Raw genomic sequence first — 22,223 nt, forward strand, 5'->3', positions numbered from 1 at the left:
TTTTTGCCCACATACCTCTTCTCTCAGTTCCCTCGGTTTCCTTGTCACTAATTTTCCAATCACGTTCCTTCCAAGTCCCTGACTCTCCAGGCAAATCATTGGCTATGGTCGGTGAATCGGTGTGTGCTCTCACGTCCAGCCATTTCTCCTTCCAAGCACAACCAACAACCAGGTGCACTGCGCCAACGTCTGCCCACCGGGAGGATCTGCCCCCACCGCTGTCCTTCAGGGATGTCCAAGGAAGAGGCTGGAGGGCAGCAGCTGCTCAGTTTCGGGCAGAGACTGCACGTGGTACAGAACTGGGATGTGAGTCTTCGCTTTCTCTGTCAGCTGATCATGGAGGACTCCCCATGATGCTAGAGGTGCAGGCTGGGAAAGGGATGGCAGGGTGGAGTTGCGGCAGTGGGAACCAAGGGCCTTTGAAGCTGCTTCTCCATCTAACTTCCTGGTGCCTTCAGGGCCTGCTTGGGCCCAGTCACGTGTATACTATTTCCATTAGATGGTGAAGCACGGTGCTGCTGTGCACACCCAACTTTATGGCTTGATGGGTCAGAGAACCTCCAGTTCACGACGGGCAGCTCAGGCCACATGGTAACTCCATGGCCCATGGCTAAGCATCAGTCTCCAAGAAGGCCCAGTAGCAGTCCAAAAGCTGTGTCTCCAAAGTAGAGTACTGTCCACAGGATGGCAGAGCTTTGCTCCAAAATCCTACAGGCTTGCTCTGCGATTCACCTACGGGGCCTGCCAAAGGCTGCAAACAGCATCCTTGTCTGCCACGGTCTCTTCAAGCATCACTGGATCAGCTGGATCACGTGGCCCACGTGGAGAGCAGCTTGCATCACAGTCGGAACCTGCTACAGTGCGTTCTCTCGCTCTGGTCCCTCTCAAAGCTAGCAGATTTTCAGGTTGCTCTATAACTAGGTCAGGCTAACACGCCCAAATGAGGACTGGGTTGTCTTTAAGTATCTGGACACTAAACGGCCCAGTCAAGTTGACACACACAATTGCCCATCACACACTCTGCCATGGGGTATCTTTAAGACGTAGCACAAGAGAAAGGAGGGTGCAGAAGAGGTAGGAAATACTAAGCTACAACTTGTCTTTTTTTTTTTTTTTTAAAGAAACAGGGTCTTAGCCAGGCGCGGTGGCTCACGCCTATAATCCCAGCACTTTGGGAGGCCGAGGTGGGCGGATCATGAGGTCAAGAGATTGAGACCATCCTGGCCAACATGGTGAAACCCCGTCTCTACTAAAAATACAAAAACTAGCTGGGCGTGGTGGCGGGTGTCTGTAGTCCCAGCTACTCAGGAGGCTGAGGCAGGAGAATCGCTTGAACCCGGGAGGCGGATGTTGCAGTGAGCCGAGATCACACCACTGCACTCCAGCCTGGTGACACAGTGAGACTCCATCTCAAAAAAAAAAAAAAAAGGAAAAAAAAAAAGAAATGGGGTCTTGCTCTGTCACCCAGGCTGGGGTATAGTGCTGTGATCATGGCTCACTGCAGCCTCCAACTCCTGGGCTCAAGTGATCCTCCCACCTCAGCCTCCCGCATAGCTGGAATTACAGGTGCACTCCACCATGCCCGGCTAATTTATTTTCTTTCTTTTTCTTTTTTTTTTTTTTTAGAGATAGAGGTCTCACTATGCTGCCCAGGCTGGTCTTGAACTCTTGACTTCAAGGGATCCTCCGGCTTGGCCTTCTGAACTGCAGGGATTAGAGGCATGAGCCACTGCACCCGGTCCCATTTGTAATTCTTTTTTTTTTTTTTTTTTTTTTTTGAGACAGAGTCTCGCTCTGTCGCCCAGGCTGGAGTGCAATGGCACAATCTCGGCTCACTGCAAGCTCCGCCTCCCGGTTTCACGCCATTCTCCTGCCTCAGCCTCCAGAGTAGCTGGGACTACAGACGCCCGCCACCACCAGCTAATTTTTGCATTTTTGGTAAAGACAGGGTTTCACTATGTTGGCCAGGCTGGTCTTGAACTCCTGACCTCAGGTGATCCGCCCGCCTCAGCCTCCCAAAGTGCTGGGATTACAGGTGTGAGCCACCGCGCCCGGCCTGTATTATAAGCTTTAATGTCTGTTTTATATTTTCCTTTTTAAAAAGTTGGTATTTTGTGGCAGATCCACTAATAAAGGAAATTACCTGATAGAGAAGTGCATACAGCAGAATATGGAGGCGAGATCTGACAAGGATGAAGACGAAGAAAGGGGGAGAAGATCGTTGTTCTCACTGGCTATGGCAGAAGTGTGGTGCAGATCTTTCTGGCACCAGCTTGATATATAACTTTGGGGAGCCACCGTGATTTATTATTCTTTCCATTATTCCTTTTATCCCTTAGCAAAGCAGGACAAGTCTGGTCTCTGGGTTGCTTTTTTGTTTTTCTTTTTTGAGATGGTTCTCACTCTGTCGCCCAGGCTGGAGTGCAGTGGTACGATGATGGCTCACTGAAGCCTCGACCTCCTGGGCTCAAGCAATCCTCCCACCTCAGCCTCCCAAGTAGCTGGGACTACAGGCACATGTCACCATGCCAAGCTAATTTTTGTATTTTTTTGTTTTTTTAGAGATGGAGTCTTGCTCTGTTGCCCTGGCTGGAGTGCAGTGGCATGATCTGCAAGCTCCTGCAAGCTCCACCTCCTGGGTTCACGCCATTCTCTTGCCTCAGCCTCTTGAGTAGCTGGGACCACAGGCACCCGCCACCACGCCTGGCTAATTTTTTGTATTTTTAGTAGAGACAGGGTTTCACCGTGTTAGCCAGGATGGTCTCGATCTCCTGAACTCGTGATCTGCCCGCCTCAGCCTCCCAAAGTGCTGGGATTACAGGTGTGAGCCACCAAACCCAGCCTAATTTTTGTATTTTTTTGTAGAGACACAGTCTCACTATGTGGCCGAGGCTGGTCTTGAACTCCTGGGCTCAAGTGATCCTCCTGCCTTGACCTCCCAAAGTGCTGGGATTACAGGCATGAGCCACCATGCCCGGCCATTAGTCTCTAGTTCCTAAACAACTTTCCTAACTCTTTTCTGACTTTCTTGTAGAAGCGTAAAGTGCTGGAGAAAACATTGTGCATTTTTCTATCTGCTTCCAGTACTTTTCAGATCAGATCTGAGGATTATAATTCATACCCCTAGGCTGGGCACGGTGGCTCATGCCTGTAATCCCAATACTTTTCAGATCAAATCTGAGGATTATGACTTGTACCCCTAGGCCAGGCACAGTGGCTCACACCTGTAATCCCAGCATTTTGGGAGGCCAAGGCGGGCAGATCACTTGAGGTCAGGAGTTCAAAACCATTCTTGTCAGCCTGGTGAAACCCCATCTCTACTAAAAATACAAAAAATTAGCCGGGCGTGCTGGCACATGACTGCAAGCCCAGCTACTTGGGAGGCTGAGGCAGGAGAACTGCTGAACCCAGCAGGCAGAGGTTGCAGTGAGCCGAGATCTCACCATTGCACTCCAGCCTGGGTGAAGAAGCAAGACTCTGTCTCAAAAAAAAAGAACTAAACCTGGACGGAAGCACCTGTGTCTTCCTGGGCACTAGTTGTAAAAGCAACACATTGAGTTCAGATTTTATCCTGGCATGAGGTAGAATCCAGAGCAGGGAGCACGATCACAGTCCTGTGTGGGAAGATCATTCTGTGAATCGTTTGGAGAGGAGCAAGGTAGGAGGCTCAAAAACCAGTGAAGAGCCTATTAATTAAGAGGCCGGAGCGGTGGCTCGCACCTGTAACCCCAGCACCTTGGGAGGCTGAGGTGGGAGGATTGCTTGAGCCCAGGAGTTTCAGACCAGTCTGGGCAACAGAGTAAGAACCAGTTTCTGTAAAAAAGGTTTTTAAAAGTTAGCCCGGGGCACGGTGGCTCACACCTGTAATCCCAGCACTTTGGGAGGCTGAGGTGGGCGGATCACGAGGTCAGGAGATCGAGACCATCCTGGCTAACACGGTGAAACCCCGTCTCTACTAAAAATACAAAAAATTAGCTGGGCGTGGTGGCGGGTGCCTGTAGTCCCAGCTACTCGGGAGGCTGAGGCAGGAGAATGGCGTGAACCCGGAAGGCGGAGCTTGCACTGAGCTGAGATCACACCACTGCACTCCAGCCTGGGCAACAGAGCAAGACTCCGTCTCAAAAAAAAAAAAACATTAGCCCATTAGCCCGGCATGGTGGTACATGCCCATGGTCCCAGCTACTTGGCAGGGTCGAGGTAGGAGGATCCCTTGAGCCCAGGAGGTCAAGGCTGCAGCGAGCCACGATGGGGCCACTGCACTCCAGTTTGGGCCACAAAGAAAGACCCTGTCTCAAAAAAAAAAAAAGAGTCTCGGAGAAGACATTACTTCCAATTAGATTAATCAGAAAAGGTAAGTTTTGAAGGGCAGGAATATTTAAAGACAGAGCTGAGGGGCATGAGTGGAGTGTTGTGAGAAGAAAAAAGAATTACTAGCAAAAGTTCACCAGGGCCCGAGTGCGGCGGCTCACATCTGTAATCCCAGCACTTTGGGAGGCCAAGGCGGGCAGATCACTTGAGGTCAGGAGTTCAAGAGCAGCCTGGCCAACATGGTGAAACTCCGTCTCTACTAAAAATACAAAAAAATTAGCTGGGCGTGGTGGCTCACGCCTGTAGCTAGGGTCAGGAGGCTGAGGCAGGAGAATCACTTAAAGCTGGGAAACGGAGGTTGCAGTGAGCTGAGATCGCACCATTGCACACCAGCCTGGGCGACAGAGTGAGACTCCATCTCAGAAAAAAGAAAAAAAAAATGTGGTCCTCAACCAGCAGTAGCATCACCTGGGAAATCCAAAATTTCACACCCACCTCAGACCTTTCTGAGTCAGAAACTAACTCTGCGCTCAGCAGCTTAACCACCTGGTTCTCAGTGATGGTTTAGGGCAGCCTCACGGACCTCCAGTAAGCCCAGCCCCTCACCAGGCCAATACTCTATGAAGATGAACAGATGATGCTATTACGTGCCCTTCACTGTGGAGACAGAAGGGAGGGACCGACGGTGCTCAGGGCTGGGCCTGGAGGACCCCATCCGGAGCCTGGAGTGCTCTTTATCGCCGGCTGCCCGTGGGAACCCACGACTCACGGCTGGAGGCCCTACGCCCCCTGCCTTGTTTCCATCTGCTGCAGCCAGCGACGTCAAGCCTTATTCCATCTGTCAGACCAGGCCAGACGATAAATGTCCTCTTGTGGGGAAAGTGATTCAGAGAGAAGAGCTAAGAGCCACTCCACCCTCACATAATCCACCCTCACATAATCCACCCTCACATAATCCACCTCACATAATCCACCTCACATAATCCACCCTCATATAATCCACCCTCACATAATCCACCTCACATAATCCACCTCACATAATCCACCCTCATATAATCCACCCTCACATAATCCACCTCACATAATCCACCCTCACATAATCCACCCTCACATAATCCACCCTCACATAATCCACCTTACATAATCCGCCCTCATATAATCCACCCTCACATAATCCACCCTCACATAATCCACCTCACATAATCCACCCTCACATAATCCACCTCACATAATCCACCCTCACATAAGACTGTGCAGCTGTCTGGTCTCCATTTCTGCCGGGTAGGGTATTCCATCCTCATCTCGGGCAACATGTCCCAAAAGTATGGTTTCCAGTACGGCTCCTTAGGTCCCACCCATTTCTTCTCTGGGACCCCAAAGACCCACCCCCCACCTTTTTCTTCTTTTTTTTGACACGGAGTCTCTGTCTGTCTCCAGGCCGGAGTACAGTGGCACCATCTCGGCTCACTGCAAGCTCCACCTCGTGGGTTCAAGCGATTCTGCTGCCTCAGCCTCCTGAGTAGCTGGGACTACAGGGGTGCAGCCACTATGCCCGGCTAATTTTTGTATTTTTAGCAGAGACAGGGTTTCATCATGTTGGCCAGGATGGTCTCGATCTCTTGACCTTGCTTCAGCCTCCCAAAGTGCTGAGATTACAGGCGTGAGCCACTGCGCCCAGCCAAGACCCTTAAAAGAAGGACACTTCACTTCCTCTTACAACTCAGACATACCTGTGAGGCTCCTGGGCTATGGAACACCCCAGCCCTTTCGCAGCCCTTGATGGAAATTGTTTTTCAGCCCTCTGAATAAAATGACCACTGTTTACTTAGAGTAATCTTTTTTTTTTCTTTTTTTTGAGACAGGGTCTCGTTCCCTCGTCCATGCTGGAGTGCAGTGGCACGATCATGACTCACTGCAGTCTCAACTTCCCAGACTCAAGCAATTTTCCTGCCTCAGCCTCCCAAAGTGCTGGGATTACAGGTGTGAGCCACCGTGCCCAGCAGAGGAATCTTTTCCGATCAACATCTTCTGAGAGTCCCTGGCCCAAGTAGGCAGATGCTTGCTACGGCACTGCCTTCAGGCCATTAGCAAAAAGTGTGCTTAAATGCCCAGAGGTGTTCCCAGGCCACGTTTTGTTCATACGAGGAGTACAAAATGATGCCAAAGTGTTAGCATTCTTGGGACTGAAAACCTCTCTCCAACATCCCCTAGGATTTTCCTGGATACGACCAGAAATCCATTCCCAATTTCTCTGCCTCCAGGCCCCAATTCTGGTTTCCTCAAAGAGGAGGAAGTGTTCTTGGTTCCCAAAATATGCTTGCGGTGCAGTGGTATAATGGTAAATGTTTAACAACAATAACAAAAAGGCCCTAACTGGCCGGGCGCGGTGACTCACGCCTGGAATCCCAGCACTTTGGGAGGCCAAGGCGGGTGGGTCACCTGAGGTCAGGAGTTTGAGACCAGCCTGACCAACATGGTGAAACCTTGTCTCTACTAAAAATACAAAAATTAGCCGGGCATGGTGGCATGTGCCTGTAATCCCAGCTAGTCAGGAGGCTGAGGCAGGAGAATCGCTCAAACCCGGGAGGTGGAGGTTGCAGTGAGCGGAGATTGCACCACTGCACTCCAGCCTGGGTGACAGAGCAAGACTCTGTCTCAAAAGAATAATTTTAAAAAGTAAGGCAACAAATTATCAGGAGTTTTTGAGCTGGTTGTTAAGCAGGGTTATTATTAAAAATTACATTCTATACATTTATAATAAATTACACTAAAAATAGGTAATATGTGCTCAAAACTCATCCCCTCCTAAAAATTTTACTACACTGTACTCCTATCTATGCTGTTGAGGTTATTTCCATAGATTGTATCTGTGTGATAGAAACACCATGTAACCACATGCTGCTGTACGTCTTCCCAATTCTGACTGATGACCTCGCTTGGTAGTTTGAAATCAGCCATGATGGGGATATTAACACCACACAAGTCAGCAAATGCTGTCAGTTAGGATCTTTTTTTTTTTTTTTTTTTTTTTTTTTTTTTTTTTTTTTTGAGACGGAGTCTTGCTCTTGTCGCCCAGGCTGGAGTGCGATGGTGCGATCTTGGCTCACTGCAACCTCCGCCTCCCGGGTTTAAGAGATTCTCCTGTCTCAGCCTCCCGAGTAACTGAGATTACAGGCGCCTGCCACCACCTGGCTAATTTTTATATTTTTAGTAGAGACGGGGTTTCCTGCTTCAGCCTCCTAAGTAGCTGAGAATACAGGCGTGCACCACCATGCCCAGCTAATTTTTGTATTTTTTTTTTTATTATTTTTAGTAGAGATGGGGTTTCACCATGTTTGTCAGACTGGTCTCGAACTCCTGACCTCGTGATCCACCGGCCTCGGCCTCCCACAGTGCTGGATGACAGGCGTGAGCCCCCGCGCCCGGTCCGTGCATTTACAGCACAAGTTCACGCTTATCTACAAAGCATCTACCTCTCACCGCACCTTCCGGGACCGCAGGATTTAACGCCTCACCGCCCGATGACAGCACGAGGCGGAAAGGGCAGCGACAATGCTCGCGCGTCCCCTCCCGGCGATCCGGAGCACGGCAGCCCCGGAGCGCGCGGCCACTCCTCGCTCCCCTCAGGAGCTCGTAAGAGCCCCGCGCGGGGCCGAGGCGCGAGAGCACGCGCAACGCTTCCTGGGAAATGTAGTTGGATGTCGGATTAGAACTACAAATCCCGGTACTCACCGCGCTGCAGCCCCGACCGTGCGGGCGCTTTCTGGTGAATCTGAATCTCGTTTGTCTGTGACATGGGGAAAGCTGTCCAAGCCCAATTCCATTTTCACAGGAGGCTTTCTTTTTGGAAACATGATAGCGGTCTCGCTGGTGTGCGCACGACGAGCGTTGCGGCCGCGGCTTCCTCCTGCGGCGAATCTGCCGTTGCGTCACAGTGGCTAGTCTCAGGGCCCGCAACGTGACGCTTGTCGAATCTGCTGCGGGGAGAAGGACGCGAGGGTTGCTTGGGCAGCGACTGTCATGGCGGCGGCCGCCCCCAATGCCGGGGGATCGGCCCCTGAGGCAGCGGGTTCCGCCGAAGCTCCGCTGCAGTACAGCCTTCTCCTGCAGTACCTGGTGGGTGACAAGCGTCAGCCCCGGCTCCTGGAGCCTGGGAGCCTGGGCGGGATCCCAAGTCCAGCCAAGAGTGAGGAGCAGAAGATGATCGAGAAGGCGATGGAAAGCTGCGCTTTCAAGGCTGCGCTGGCCTGCGTGGGAGGTGAGGCCGGGCGATGGGACCCTTGGGAGGCTGAGGGCCTGGACGGCAGTGGGGATCTCTGCCGAGAAGACCACGCGCCTGGGAGGCGAGGGACTGCGGGCCTTGACCTTGACCACACCCTCGCCTCGTTCGTGAATCGGGCGTCACCTCTCCTGCCCCCTCAGGTCGGCTTTCCTGATGAAAATTGGATCAGAGAATCGGTGCTGTGGTTGGGGCCTGAAAGTTATTACATGACATCCTGGCTAACACGGTGAAACCCCGTCTCTACTAAAAATACAAAAAATTAGCCGGACGTGGTGGCGGGCGCCTGTAGTCCCAGCTATTCGGGAGGTTGAGGCAGGAGAATCGCTTGAACCCAGGAGACGGAGCTTGCAGTGAGCCGAGATCGCGCCACTGCACTCCAGCCTGGGCGACAGAGCGAGACTCCGTCTCAACAACAACAACAAAAAGTTATTACGTGGGTGACTTCATTCATCCGTTTATTCCCTTAAATTCACTCATTCTCTTAAATAATTCTTTCAACAAATTGCTCCTAAGCAATATCACGTGCCAGGTGAAAGAGACAAGAGCCTGGTCTTCATGGGGCCTGTATTATACTATGTGGAGAAGAATGTTGAGCAGGAACACTGCAGAGGAAGGATGCAGACATATAGAAATGCACATGCAGACGACTCTAGGGCAGCGGTTGAGGTTTGAAAAACTGAAAGACCATTGTGACTAGACAGCCCCGAGCAAGGAGAGACGAAGTCTGCACTTGTCCTTCTGTTTTTCCCTTAAGTTGAAGGGGAGGTGCCCATGATTTTATTAAACTCATATTGACCATGAGGTCATGAGAGGGCATCCATCTGGACACGTCCAGCCGGCTCAGGAAGGACAGATGTGGCAGCAGTGTGGGATTTGCCATTAGGTAGCTGTGTGGCCTTGGGAGAAGTTGCTTAACCTCTCTGAGCCTCAGTTTATAGAAAGGAGAGGCTAATAGCATCTGTCTCACTGGATTATTGTGAAGAATGAATGAGGCTGTGGCATACTGGCATGTGGTGCTCAGTAAAGCATTACTGTGAATGTCACAGTGGCCAAGAGAGTGATTTGCAAAGTTGATAGCTGAAGTTGAGGGTGGCTGGTTTACATATGAGAGAGTGTAGAGAGAATAGAGGGTTAAAGATGGAATCTTGAGAAATGTTAGGGAATGACAGGAGGAAGAAATCTTAGAGACAGAGAAGATGATGTCAGTAACATAGACCCTGGATTGTGCAAAACCCTCCACCAGGCAAGTGGAGAGTTTGAGTGGCAAGAGGGGGGTATCCTCTGCGCCGGTGGTCATCCAAAAGTATGGTCCCTTCCAGGATGATCCCAATAGAGTAATGCAGAAAACATGCCAAAGACACCTTCATCTCTGTGTTTGCTTCTAGGATTTGTCTTAGGAGGTGCATTTGGGGTGTTTACCGCTGGCATCGATACCAACGTGGGCTTTGACCCTAAGGATCCTTACCGTACGCCGACTGCAAAAGAAGTGCTGAAAGACATGGGGCAGAGAGGAATGTCCTATGCCAAAAATTTCGCCATTGTGGGAGCCATGTTTTCTTGTACTGAGTGTTTGATAGAATCTGTAAGTGTCTCTGCCTTCTGAGAAATCCTTGCTGGGGCCACCATTTCATTACTTTTAAAGAGAAATTGCTCTTTAAAAGTCATTTGAAAGTTGTTACTAGAAAGCAGATCAGAAGCATCAGATACATTCTAGGTTGAACTTCCATAAAATAGTCCCTGTGGCAGACTTTTTGTGTGTTTACAGTATGGGCTTGCATTATTTTTTACTTTTTGTAGGCTAGAAGTTAGCTAATGATTTTAAACGAGACTTATTGGAGAGCCCCTTGAAGAAATTTTGATTACATTCCAAATGCTGGACTTGGTTTCAGCACTCTGGTGCCACCTGCAGGAAGCATCTATGAACGCATACTATATATATATATAAATATACACACTGTATACTTAGGAACTATATTTTCAAGAAAGATTAGGTTTCCTTTGGGTAGGGACTGAATGAGCTAACGAGCAACCCTGCGTATTCCTCCTTAATGGTCTGCCTTGGCTTGTTTCTTTGGCTCTAACGTGTACTTCTCCGCCCACAGCACCGGGGAGCGTCGGACTGGAAGAACAGTGTCATCAGTGGCTGCATCACGGGAGGAGCTGTTGGTTCCAGAGGTTAGTAAACGGCTCTCGAATGCTTTTTCTCTGTGGCCTTGGACAACGTGCTGAGGTTGTCATTTCCAAACACACCAGTGTTCCAGGGACACTTGATCTTCTTCCCTCTGACAAATAAATCATGTTTGTTTCTGTGTTAACTCGGTTTTGGAAACTTGCTAGGATCCAGATTAGGGTTTCCCATCGTTGGCACTACTGACATTTTCGACCAGATGAATCTTTGTCGGGATGGGGTCTGTTTTGTGCATTCTAAGATGCTGAGCAGTATCCCTGGCCTCTACCCACGAGATGCAAGTAGCACCCCCGTCCGTTGTAACAACTTTTTTTTTTTTTTTAAAGAGACCGAATCTCACTCTGTCGCCCAGGCTGGAGTGCAGTGGCACGATGTCAGCTCACTGCAACCTCCACCTCCTGGGTTCAAGCGATTCCCCTGCCTCAGCTTCCCAGGTAGCTGGGATTACAGGCACCCGCCACCATGCTCAGCTAATTTTTATTTTTTTATTTTTTTAGTAGAGACCAATTTCACCTGGTCTCGAACTCCTGACCTCGTGATCTGCCCGCCTCAGCCTCCCAAAGTGCTGGGATTACAGGCATGAGCCACCACGTGTGGCCAACATTTTTCTCAATAATTCTAGACAATTGTCTTTTAATTTTAGATATAAATTATAACAGTAATATCTTTCTGCCCTTGGGGATTCTGATTTCTACCCATTGAATGCTAAGTACAGATATTCTAGAAATATTAGATTATCAGCTGCAAAAAAAAAAAAAAGAAAACCAATTTGCTGCCTCTTCTCCCCATTGGCATGTCCATTCAGAGCGTGGTGGAGGGCCTTGGTGACTTGACTTTCCTAGAAGCAGCAGTGTTTTATCACTGGGCCACTTTCCATCTGTCATGCCCTAACTTACCCAGAGCAAAAAGCCGGTTTTCTCACTTCTGAGAGACAGGATGATTTGCTGTCATGAAACCTGGTTTTGCTCCTCAAGCACCATTTATGATGACGGAGTGACTTCTCCGCCGGTCGTCCCATTGTTCAGCTTCGCCAGGGCCTCTTTGAGAAGCTCTGCTGTCTCCAGTACTGCTTTGATCACCTTCCCAGGAATGTATTCCATAAACAAATCAGGGTCAAGGCCATATGCTTTCGTTTGATTCCGAGGGCTGCTTCTCTCAACCAGTTTCCTGCCTGTGAGGGGCTATTTCCCTAAGACTAGAAATACCCTTTGAAGGAGAAAAGCTAAACAAATGTAGTTAGATAAAGCGCACTGGATTAGATCATATACACTGCTTCATTGATGTCTTCCAGAGCTATGATCGTTTGAATGACTTACACTGCTTAAGCTCATTTCATGACACTGAGGGTGTGCCAACTTTCCGTGAGTGCCTCGTGACCCAGCAGCTGTCACCACAGGTCATGTTCTTTCTGTTTGTTTGACAGCTGGCTTAAAGGCTGGGGCCATTGGTTGTGGAGGTTTTGCTGCTTTCTCTGCTGCGATTGATTATTACCTCCGGTGAGAGTAATTGCCTGCAGGGAAGGATGATGCCAGCCCCGGATCCGGGCTGCTCTCTGGAGGACAGTTTCTGTACCACACCAGGGCCTTGCTTCAGGGCCTGAAGACATTCATTTTCCCTCATGTCGTTGGTATTCTGAGGGAGCTGCCTGGCTTCTCTGCCTCCAGCCTTCAGGGCAGCCACACTTTGCTGCTCCTGGACTCCAGCCAGCCTTCACAGAGGGCGTCCCGTGCCAGATTCTCTCACAGCAGATCGGGAGACAGGATGTTGACATACAGGAATTCAGCTCCACAAAGCTTCAGGCCTGACCACAGCTGGCCCTCTAGGTTGTTTGGTGTTGTGGGCACAGAGGTGACAGTGTCTCTGCAGGCACTCAGGAAGCTGTTCTACCTTGGAACTCCATGCAACTATCCGTCTCGAATACCAGGGCAGGGCAAGGCGGACTGATGCCGTCCAACCAATTATCTCACTTGTTTTGTGTTCTGTCATCCTTGTTTTTTTTTTAAAAATACGCTCCCCTCCCCCACCGCCACACACCTTACAGTTCAAAAGGTTGGTTTATTTGTATTTTATTTTCAAATTCCCTATTCCAAAAATAGTGCCGGGTGGCCCAAAGATAACATCTGAAGGGAAAGAATGAGAAAGCTCCCAGGGAAGCGGGGGATGGGGCGCTGAGGCAGGGTTGTTAGAGGTCTGTGTCATCCTCACCAAGATCATTACATCTGCCAGGGCCTGCCTCAGGAAGCCCAGCCCAGCCTTTTCCTGGGATGCAGTGAAATCCCATCCGTGAACTCGATGGGCCCCTTGTAGAAAAACCCTCCTGTGCCGGCCGAGAGGCACACACTGGTTTCACGACGTGACTGCTGGACCTGGCCGAGCTTGAGGCCACGTGTGAAGGGTCCTGCTGTGGTCATCTTGGTGACTCGGTCACAGCAGCTACTGGCCAAGATCAGACGTCGCTGAGGGGCTGTTCACCAACATCCTCGTTCTCCAGGGTCAAGGAAGTGTTTTAACATGTCGTGTTTTCGACTTCACGTTGTGGTATTTTTCTTGGCCTAGTTGTGTGCCATGGATATTTAAAAAAAAAAAAAATCCGTCTACAGTTGGGCTTCAGCACTGGTGCTGCTTTACCCTGGTGCTCTGTGGGGGGATGACACTGCTGGAGTCAGGCCTTTGCTCTTGGGTGGGGCACAGGCAGGTCACTTGGCGGGGGCCACACAGTGCTGGGCACCTTCAGCCAGTGGTGATGAGTCTCCTTTTTCCTATAATACGGTAATTCCTCTATCCTTTCCTTTTTTGCCTTCTTCCTCATCTGCCCTGTCTTCTGGCCCACACGCTCTTAACCAGCGTTCACACTCAGTGTACATGGCCTGGAGGCCCGAGTGTTTGTACATGAGTGATGATGTCAAACCCAGCTGGTAACACCTTCCTTGGGTCATGTTTGCCATTTTCTTGGAATGAATGTGAGTTCCTGCTCAGGGCTCATGTCCTTTTACGGCGAATTCTATATAACGCCCCTCCCAGTCTCACAGCCAGGAGGCTTCATCACTGCTAGGCCAGTTGGAGCATTCCCTAGAGCTCAGAACAAATTGTTTCCTCTGCTGTCCCTAAATATAGGACACCTACAAGCACTCTGAAGCAAGGGCAGACATTCCCACCTGGTACCTGTCAAAGTCCTAGGATGCCTGGGATCTTCCATCTTTCAGTCTAGCACGTGGGACCAAATACAAGAGATGCTGCCCTCACAACAGCCTTGGAAAAGATGAGCGCCAGGGCTGTCAGTAGCCATCGGTTCAGTAAGCGAGGCTTTGTCCACGCTGCCTATTCACTCGAGAGATGAATAGTTTCCTGTTTTCGATGGCTGGGGAGCCAGTATGAGCTCATAAACCAAACAGCAATTTTCAGAGACATCTGTTCCTGATCTTCAGAATAAACTCAGTGTCCAGTTGCTTCAGCTGGTGGGAGCCAATATTCACGCCACTGACTCTCTCAAAGGGAGGGTGGGCCCTCGGAGACCCAGCTTCTCTGACAAGCAGATTAGACCAAAAGGCTGCCTCAAAGATATGCCACTTTGAAGGAAAGCGTTGAGAAGCGTTTACATAAAAGAAGACGCTTCCTGTTCAGTGGACAACTTCATGCCACTTTCAAGGCACACCGATGGCCAGGTCCCAGGTGGGACATTTGTACTGTAGCAGCACATGGCAAAGGCGAGCCAGAAGCAGCCTGGATGCTGGCTGATCCGGAGGCCTTTGTGAAGAGCAAGGAGAGGGCTCCAGCTCACCTCCCCGCAGCTCTGCCCCAGCCCCCGTGGGCCACAGGGAGGCTCAAGGGGAGTGAACTAGGTAAACAGATTCCTGGAAACTCACATCTGGATGCAGCTGCAAGAGTTAAATATTTACCTTGGTGGCTTCCCTGGACCACCGCGAACACAAACATCCACACCACAGGGCTGAGTTTTGTGCAAATGTTGGGGCTTTGCATTTTTTATTAACATTTTCCTCTCACGTGGTTTACATCAATTTATAATAATCTACATAAGTTGAAACAGAACATAGACAAAAAAATATATCCTTACCAACTTATTAAAGTCAGATATTCATGAAGGGTCCCATCCTACCTGTGTATCAGCAGAAACTGGCAGCCATCAGCCATTGCCCAGCAAGAACAGGCAGACCTGGCGTTTCTTAGCCTGACTCCTGCTGGGCACAGCCCACCCTGCTGGGCACAGTGACTGGAGGTTCCAGGCTGCACAGTCCCTGCTCACAGAACCCTTAGCCTGACTCCTGCCGGGCACAGCGACTGGAGGTCCCGGGCTGCACAGTCCCTGGCTCCTGACTCCTGCCGGGCGCAGTGACTGGAGGTTCCGGGCTGCATGGTCCCCGGCTCACAGGAGACCCTGCTGGGTGTTTCCTTGGTGCAGTTTAGTCCAGGTCTGGCACCTGACCCTCCCCACTCTGGGGGTGGGATTTATAAATATGAGCCTTTGCATTTCTCAGCCTTTGCAGCCTTCCCATAGCCTGTTCTCACGTTGCCTCAGCGAGCTTGGGGCTGTGGGGCTCCCTGAGGCTGAGACGCGAAGGTGCCCAGTCTGGGCCGTGACTCACTCTGCCCCTTCCTGTCCATCACTTTGGAAGCAAGCAGGAGCCTTCTGTGCCACACACCGACACTCGGATGCCAGGCAGGGACCTTAGGAAGGGCCAGGCGCTGCATCTTTAGACTCAAGTTCACCGCCTTTCCCAGGGAGCAAGGGCTCCTTGCTAAGCTGCTCACAGGCAGCCGATGGTCAGTACTTCCTTCCTCTTGGGCATGTCTTTCCTCCGTGCACAGAGTATTTACTGTTCTGCCCAAGGCCACAGGAGTAAACAGGCTCAAAAAGGGCCTCTCACCGCGCACGCGCTGCAGCGTTAGGGCCGGCAAACCCTTCTTTAAGACTCAGCCCTGAGCACAAGCAATGGGAACTGAGCTCCCCAGCCCTGAGGGCCCCGAAACGACGCTCTGCCACACAGAAGAGCCGGGGAGCTGTAACTGGCTATAAGTCGAGCCCCTGGAGCTGCATCTGCTCTCCTAGGCTGATGGCCCGAGGCTGGCAGCCGCAGCTCGTGTGGGAAGTGTATGGTGGGAACACAACTCACTCCTTCCTAGTACCGGGCAATGCGTCTGCAAGTCGGGTCCCTGCTCCCTGGCGGGTGCCTACAGCACCAACAAGGAGGCCCCGGCAGAACCCAGCCCCTAGAGGCGGCTGTCTGATTCCCCACTCTCCCCACAACTTCTGGAGTTCCCAGTGTTTACCCAAAAGGCTGTATCCAGAAGCTGGGGCGGCACCACAATGGCTGGCCACCGTGGGCCTGGGCCTTTGCTTCCCAGGTCCTGGAGGACCGTGGCAGTGCTTGGCTGTGGAGTGTGTGTAAAATCTAAGGCAAGAGTACCGCGAGGTCCTGCGGTGCCAGGGGGCTCCTGGCTGCAGCCTACCTGCCTGGACACCTGCTTCGGCCACATCAGTCACCCTCCAGGAAGCCTGGCCCCTCTTGAAAAGCCCCCACAACTCGCTCCTAAGAGCTGAGCTGCCCCCCCGCGACCCGGGACACCCAGCGTGGCATGTGCATTCCTCCCCCGTTCAGCCTGTGGTGTTTCCTCAGCAGCCTGACCGCCTCCTCCCCCATTCTCTCCTGACCCTCTGGCTATCTCGATAGCAGGTCACCTGTGAGTCCTTACACTCAAAGGAAATAGAACAGCAGGGAAGGGAACTGAAAAGCAGTAGAAGAAACAGTCAGAGATGCCTCACTGATAGGCAGGAGGCCGAACAGGTAAACCCCAGAAGTGGAGATTCCCAAACGGAAAATTCCAGAAATGGGCGCTCCAGCTCTGTGCTAAGCTGGGGACGAGTGTGAGTGTGTCTCCTTGTCCAACATTTGCACAGGCAGCAAGGCAAAGCAGGTGTGCTCCCAAAGGCGGAGTTTGAGGAGGGGCTGGCAGCGGCAAACGGCAGCATCGAACGGACCGCTGCTGCCCCGGCAACCCAGGGCCTCTTCAGAGCTTTCAAGGCGATGGAGCGAAGACCAAGGGTGCACATGCATGCAGGCAGGCTGGGAAGGAAGAGCGGGTGGAGGAAGACTGAGGGGAGGCTGCCAGGAGACCGCCATCTGGGAGCAGGGCCAAGAGAGAAGCTGGCAGCAGTTACACAGCGCAAAATAAAAGGCCTTGGGCTGGACTCAGGCGGAAAGAAAGTGCTGGAGGAAATGAAAGAACAAAGCGGGCTGTCTGTGTGCCCACGCCGGGCCGGTCACTACCTTTTCTGCCTGACAAGTGTACATAAAACAATTCCCGAACAGCACGGAGCATCAGACACAACTAGAGGTATGGAGGGCAGGAGGTGGGATGCGGTGGTGAGGCTGGGGCTGGGCAGCCGGCTTTGTACAAGGTGGCACAAAAGACGTACGCATTCCAGTTCTTGGAAGCTGGCTTCCCTCGAGTCTGGAGTGCTGGGTTTGGGAGTTTTCTATTGCAGTCTTTCAAGTCTGAGTTGGACCCCGGGCTGCAGGGGCTGGTTCCACCACCCCCCGCAGCCGCCCTGCCTCAGACTACACGTCGGTGGAGAAGTACAGTGTGTTCCGCTTGAGTTCTGCGAAGGAAATGGGGGGGTGCTGCAGGTAGTAGAGGAGGACCTGGACCTGTGGGGAGACAGGAAGGCGGAGGCTGGGCTCCCTGTGCTTGGCCTCGCCGTCGACGTGCGAGAAGACGTCGTCCTTGCTGACTCCGGCCTGGGTTGCCCCTCCCACTCCCTAGACTGGCTCCGCCCACCGCCCCCTCCTGGGGAGCCCAGGTGTGTTTGCCTTTCTGCAGCCGTGGAAGGTGCTACGGGGCAGAGGGTGGGGGGCCTAGGGCCACTTCCCCAACCTGGCCATAAGCTTCTGCTCTGTCCTGAGGCGGCCACAGTCTGGCCCCTGCTCTGGGTCTTGCAGGAATCCCAGGGAAGCCTCCCGCCCTTGGAAGCAACCTCAGAGCTTCCACCCATGAGGACAAGGGCCCAGCATCTCCCCACCCCTGGGCCTGCTTTCTGAGACCGAGGCCCTCCTGAGAATGCAGCCGGCATCTCTGGGCCCTGGTCTAGGCTCACATGTTTGTTTTGGCCTGGGAGGGGCAGAAGTGTCTGCAGTCCTGCCTCCCTGGTGACACCCCATAGCCCATCAACCCAGCTTCCCACGAGGGAAGAGGTGTGGGGACTCTGAGCTGTTCTCTCTCCTCCTAAGGGGCTGGTCTCACCCTCCGCCAGCCACGGGCCCGGGCGGTGCCAGGGGTACCTGCGCCATGACGTCATGGGACCGTCACCCTCTGCCAGCCACGGGCCCGGGCAGTGCCAGGGTACCTGCGCCAGCCATGATGTCATGGGACCGTCACCCTCTGCCAGCCACGGGCCCGGGCAGTGCCAGGGTACCTGCACCAGCCATGATGTCATGGGACCGTCACCCTCCGCCAGCCACGGGCCCGGGCGGTGCCAGGGTACCTGCGCCAGCCATGTCATGGGACCGTCACCCTCCGCCAGCCACGGGCCTGGGCGGTGCCAGGGGTACCTGCGCCAGCCATGATGTCATGGGACCGTCACCCTCTGCCAGCCACAGGCCCGGGCGGTGCCAGGGGTACCTGCGCCAGCCATGATGTCATGGGACCGTCACCCTCTGCCAGCCACGGGCCCGGGCGGTGCCAGGGTACCTGCGCCATGACGTCATGGGACCAGATGTCCGCAGCCGAGGTGAGGTGTGCTTTGCTCTCCACTTCTGAGGGTCTCAGTAACGTGGGTCCAAACACGGTAGCCAGGTTGTGAAGTGACATTTTGTTGATGGGCTCCTTCTCGGCAACCCTAAGAAAGAGAAGATGGGGAAGAAAGAAGCCCTTCCTCAGCAGCCACTCGGAGCTCCAGAACCCTTGGCCTTCGCTGTGGGATCTCCTGAAGGACTCCTGGAAGGGGTCACCTCGTCTCTGTCTCCTAGGAGTGGGGACCTCCCCCGGGGGAAGGGGACTCATCCAGGAGAGCAGGGCCCCAGCCATGTGCCAGGGTTCTGTGCTAACATCTCCAGCTGCTGGGTCCCCCTGAACTGATGGTGAACTGCCAGAGCCAGGGAGCCCACAGATGCCAACTCCAGCTCCCTTGCCTGAGAGCAGATGCTGTTCTGAAAACTCCCTGGAACAACTCACACTCGCCACAGTCCTTTGAGGTAAATATGATTATCGTCACCCCCATAGTGTAGATGAAGAAACCGAAGTACAGAGGGGTAAGTGACTTGCCCAAGGTCACACAGCCAGCAACTGGTAGAGCTGGGATTTGAACCCCGGTAGCTGCCTCCAGGACCTACCGCTCTGTTGCTTTCTCATGTGCTAAGTGGCCCAAAAGAAGAGTTAAGGTGGGTGGGGCAGGGGAGAAAGGCGGGGCCTGGAGCCCAGCAGGGGTCACTAGCTAGACCCGGGGCTCTGCCAGCTGTGCTGGGGCAGGAGCAGCCCTACTTCCAGATGAGCCCGGGGACTGTCCCCCCGTGCCTCTCCGGAAGGGTCTGCCTCGTGGGACCCAGGGCTGCCTCCTATGCCTCTCCGTCTGCCTCGTGGGACCCAGGATTGTCCTCCCTCTGGATCCTCTCCTGCTTCTCTTACTCAACAGGCCAGATGCTCTGCGATGCTTCCCTGGGGTAACAGCAGGAGCTGCCATCAGGGCTGGTGTCCAGGCAGGCCCAGGGTCAGCAAACATATCAGAGGGCCTCTGGTTCTCCTTCAGTCTCAAAAAATGTTTCTGGGCTGAGACCCACCCACCCTAAGCAGCGCCTCTCACCCTCAATACCATCATTCCCACCCTCCAGGCAGGAGCTGTGGCTGCGCCTGCTTTGGAAACAGGCAAACAAACACTGTGATGCCAACAGGCAGCTGTGCGGCGGGGCCAGCCCCTCACCACACGCGCGCACACGGTCCAGCCAGGGGCCCAGATGTGGGAACAGACTGTGCCCAGTTCCCAGGGTGGAAGCCGAATGAATTTTCCCTTCCCACTCCTCCCCACAAGGCTTGCCAAATGCTTTCGGAATTGGTTGGGGCTCTAGTCCTGGCCAAACCAGAGGAAAAATGTTTCATGATGGGAAAAACAAGACACCAGTCCCGGGCGCGTCCAGGTCTCCGCTGGCTCTCCCGAGCCTGGCCTGGCTGAGCTGCAGCGGGGGGCCTGGCCCTGAGCTGGGGCTGAGCTCAGGGAAGAATTGTTCCGCAGAGCAGTCTGAGGGGGCTCCCCGGTCCTGGCGTGCAGGTGGGTTTAAGGGACGCCCAGGGACCACCTCCCCACGCAAGCCTGAGGACCTCTGAACTTTGCTACAAGTACAACCAACTTTAGCCACTCTTGCTTGGACCTGACTAGAAAGGGAGGTGGGAAGGCAAGAAGGGTCTGAATTTAGGATCTGGAAGTTGAGAGTTCTAAGGACAGGTCTGCTACTAACCCAAGCAAGTCTCCGCCTGGTGTGGGGACTCAGTTTCCCTATGTCTAGTGAGGTGTGGGCCAAGACCAGTGGGTTTCACCTTTTTTGACTGTGGCCCACAATACAACCCATGCTGTAACACAGTCCACACGTCTCTATGTAACTGAAAAGCAGCACCTGCATCAAGGCTTGCAATGTATCCTCCTGCTGTCTGTCCCCCACTGCTGTCCATCCCCACTGCTGTCCATTCCCCCACTGCTGTCCATCCCCACTACTGTCCATTCCCCACTGCTGTCCATCCCCACTACTGTCCATTCCCCACTGCTGTCCATCCCCACTACTGTCCATTCCCCACTGCTGTCCATTCCCCACTGCTGTCCATCCCCACTGCTGTCCATCCCCACTGCTGTCCATCCCCACTGCTGTCCATTCCCCCACTGCTGTCCATCCCCACTGCTGTCCATTCCCCACTGCTGTCCATCCCCACTGCTGTCCATTCCCCACTGCTGTCCATTCCCCACTGCTGTCCATCCCCACTACTGTCCATTCCCCACTGCTGTCCATCCCCACTGCTGTCCATCCCCACTACTGTCCATTCCCCACTGCTGTCCATCCCCACTGCTGTTCATCCCCACTGCTGTCCATCCCCACTGCTGTTCATCCCCACTGCTGTCCATTCCCCACTGCTGTCCATCCCCACTGCTGTCCATTCCCCACTGCTGTCCATCCCCACTGCTGTCCATTCCCCACTGCTGTCCATCCCCACTACTGTCCATTCCCCACTGCTGTCCATCCCCACTGCTGTTCATTCCCCACTGCTGTCCATCCCCACTGCTGTCCATCCCCACTGCTGTTCATTCCCCACTGCTGTCCATCCCCACTGCTGTCCACCCCCCACTGCTGTCCACCCCCCACTGCATCTAGAGATGGCTGCATTCGTTGAATGAACCACCAGTAGGTTGGGACCCACTGATTATAAAACCTGCCTACAGTCCTAATACTATCTGTTCTCCATTTCATTTATAGAAGGCTGAATTGACATAATGAACCACTGGTAGGTCAGGACCCATGATTATAAAACCTGCCTGTAGTCCTGGGCTCTCACCCTGCCATTCTGAGCATTCTGTGGTCAATATTTGAGGTTACTACTGGTTACGGGACCCAAATATTTCTCAAAACAGAAAAACATGAGTGCAAGAACTTGGAAAGCAAACTCTCACTCCCCACAGACAGCCCGATGGAGGCCAGCGCCCACGAGGAGGGACTGAGGAGGTGGGGTTGGGGCCCCTCCCCGTTACCTTTTCACGAGGAGGGACTGAGGAGGTGGGGTTGGGGCCCCTCCCCGTTACCTTTTCACGAGGAGGGACTGAGGAGGTGGGGTTGGGGCCGCTCCCCGTTACCTTTTCAAGTGTTCCAGCAGGAAGAGGAAGGTGATGAGGTTGGGGTCGGGCAGGGAGCGGAGCAGGTGCATCATGCAGTTTTCCTTGGCAGCAGGGTCTGACAGGGCTGTGGGAGAGAAGGGCCAGTGTGGCGTTTGGCTCCTGGGGCTCCCCGCCAGGGCCCCTGTGGTCGTGAGGCTGTGGGCCCCTGCGGGAGAGAGCCCAGGCTTCCAGGCCTTTGGGGAGCAGACCCCGCAGGGGAGGGCCTGGTGTCTGGGTGGGCTGTCAGCAGCTGCTTCCTCCAGGAGGCCCCACCACGACTGGTAACTCAGCCAGGAGGCCGGCTGGTGGGAGCAGACCCCCTTCCTGCAGCTGACTGCATAGGCCTTGGGTGCTGGGGCATCCCCTGTCTCGTAACAGGACACCCCCTGGTCTGTGTGGCTACGGTTAAGCCAGTAGGGACATATCCTGCCAGCGGTGGATTCTCTTTCTCCACCCCCTCTGCTGCTGGAGTATGGGTGCAAGCAGCCTTCGTGGGGGGCTGAAGCTCCAGTCTGCCCCAGGAGCAGAGAAGGCTGAAGGGATTCCTTGGGGCTGGGTTTGGCCCAGGTGGGTGGAGGCGGAAG

General features: G+C 53.3%; 2 protein-coding genes across 7 annotated transcripts in view; one reads left to right on the plus strand and one right to left on the minus strand.

The window, feature by feature from the left end:
- Window positions 1-5,661: 5,661 nt before the first annotated feature.
- On the plus strand, window positions 5,662-13,309 carry TIMM22 (translocase of inner mitochondrial membrane 22). The gene is made up of 4 exons (XM_003816834.5): window positions 5,662-8,566; window positions 9,976-10,172; window positions 10,693-10,765; window positions 12,202-13,309. The coding sequence occupies exons 1-4, from the start codon at window positions 8,329-8,331 to the stop codon at window positions 12,276-12,278; spliced, it is 585 nt and encodes a 194-aa protein (XP_003816882.1). The 5' UTR covers window positions 5,662-8,328; the 3' UTR covers window positions 12,279-13,309.
- A 1,416-nt stretch (window positions 13,310-14,725) lies between these two features.
- Window positions 14,726-22,223, minus strand: part of ABR (ABR activator of RhoGEF and GTPase) — a 199,505-nt gene continuing 192,007 nt past the window's right edge. For all 6 annotated transcript variants that reach the window (XM_034941210.3, XM_057300351.2, XM_057300352.2 and 3 more), the window contains 3 exons: window positions 21,619-21,724; window positions 18,483-18,630; window positions 14,726-17,443 (listed from right to left, as the gene is read on the minus strand). In XM_034941210.3, coding sequence (XP_034797101.1) covers window positions 17,354-17,443; window positions 18,483-18,630; window positions 21,619-21,724 — 344 coding nt within the window. In that variant the 3' untranslated portion in view covers window positions 14,726-17,353. The remainder of the gene's footprint in view (window positions 17,444-18,482; window positions 18,631-21,618; window positions 21,725-22,223) is intronic.

The sequence above is a fragment of the Pan paniscus genome, chromosome 19, assembly GCF_029289425.2.
Source record: "Pan paniscus chromosome 19, NHGRI_mPanPan1-v2.0_pri, whole genome shotgun sequence".
NCBI classification, from domain to species: Eukaryota; Metazoa; Chordata; class Mammalia; order Primates; family Hominidae; genus Pan; species Pan paniscus.

What these genes read in the sequence shown, in the direction of transcription:
- TIMM22 (XM_003816834.5), top strand. Translation starts at nt 8,329, where the DNA reads ATGGCGGCGGCCGCCCCCAATGCCGGGGGATCGGCCCCTGAGGCAGCG. An exon ending in TGCGCTGGCCTGCGTGGGAG is followed by an intron (nt 8,567 to 9,975) that starts GTGAGGCCGGGC and finishes GTTTGCTTCTAG; the next exon opens with GATTTGTCTTAGGAGGTGCA. An exon ending in AGGAGCTGTTGGTTCCAGAG is followed by an intron (nt 10,766 to 12,201) that starts GTTAGTAAACGG and finishes TTTGTTTGACAG; the next exon opens with CTGGCTTAAAGGCTGGGGCC.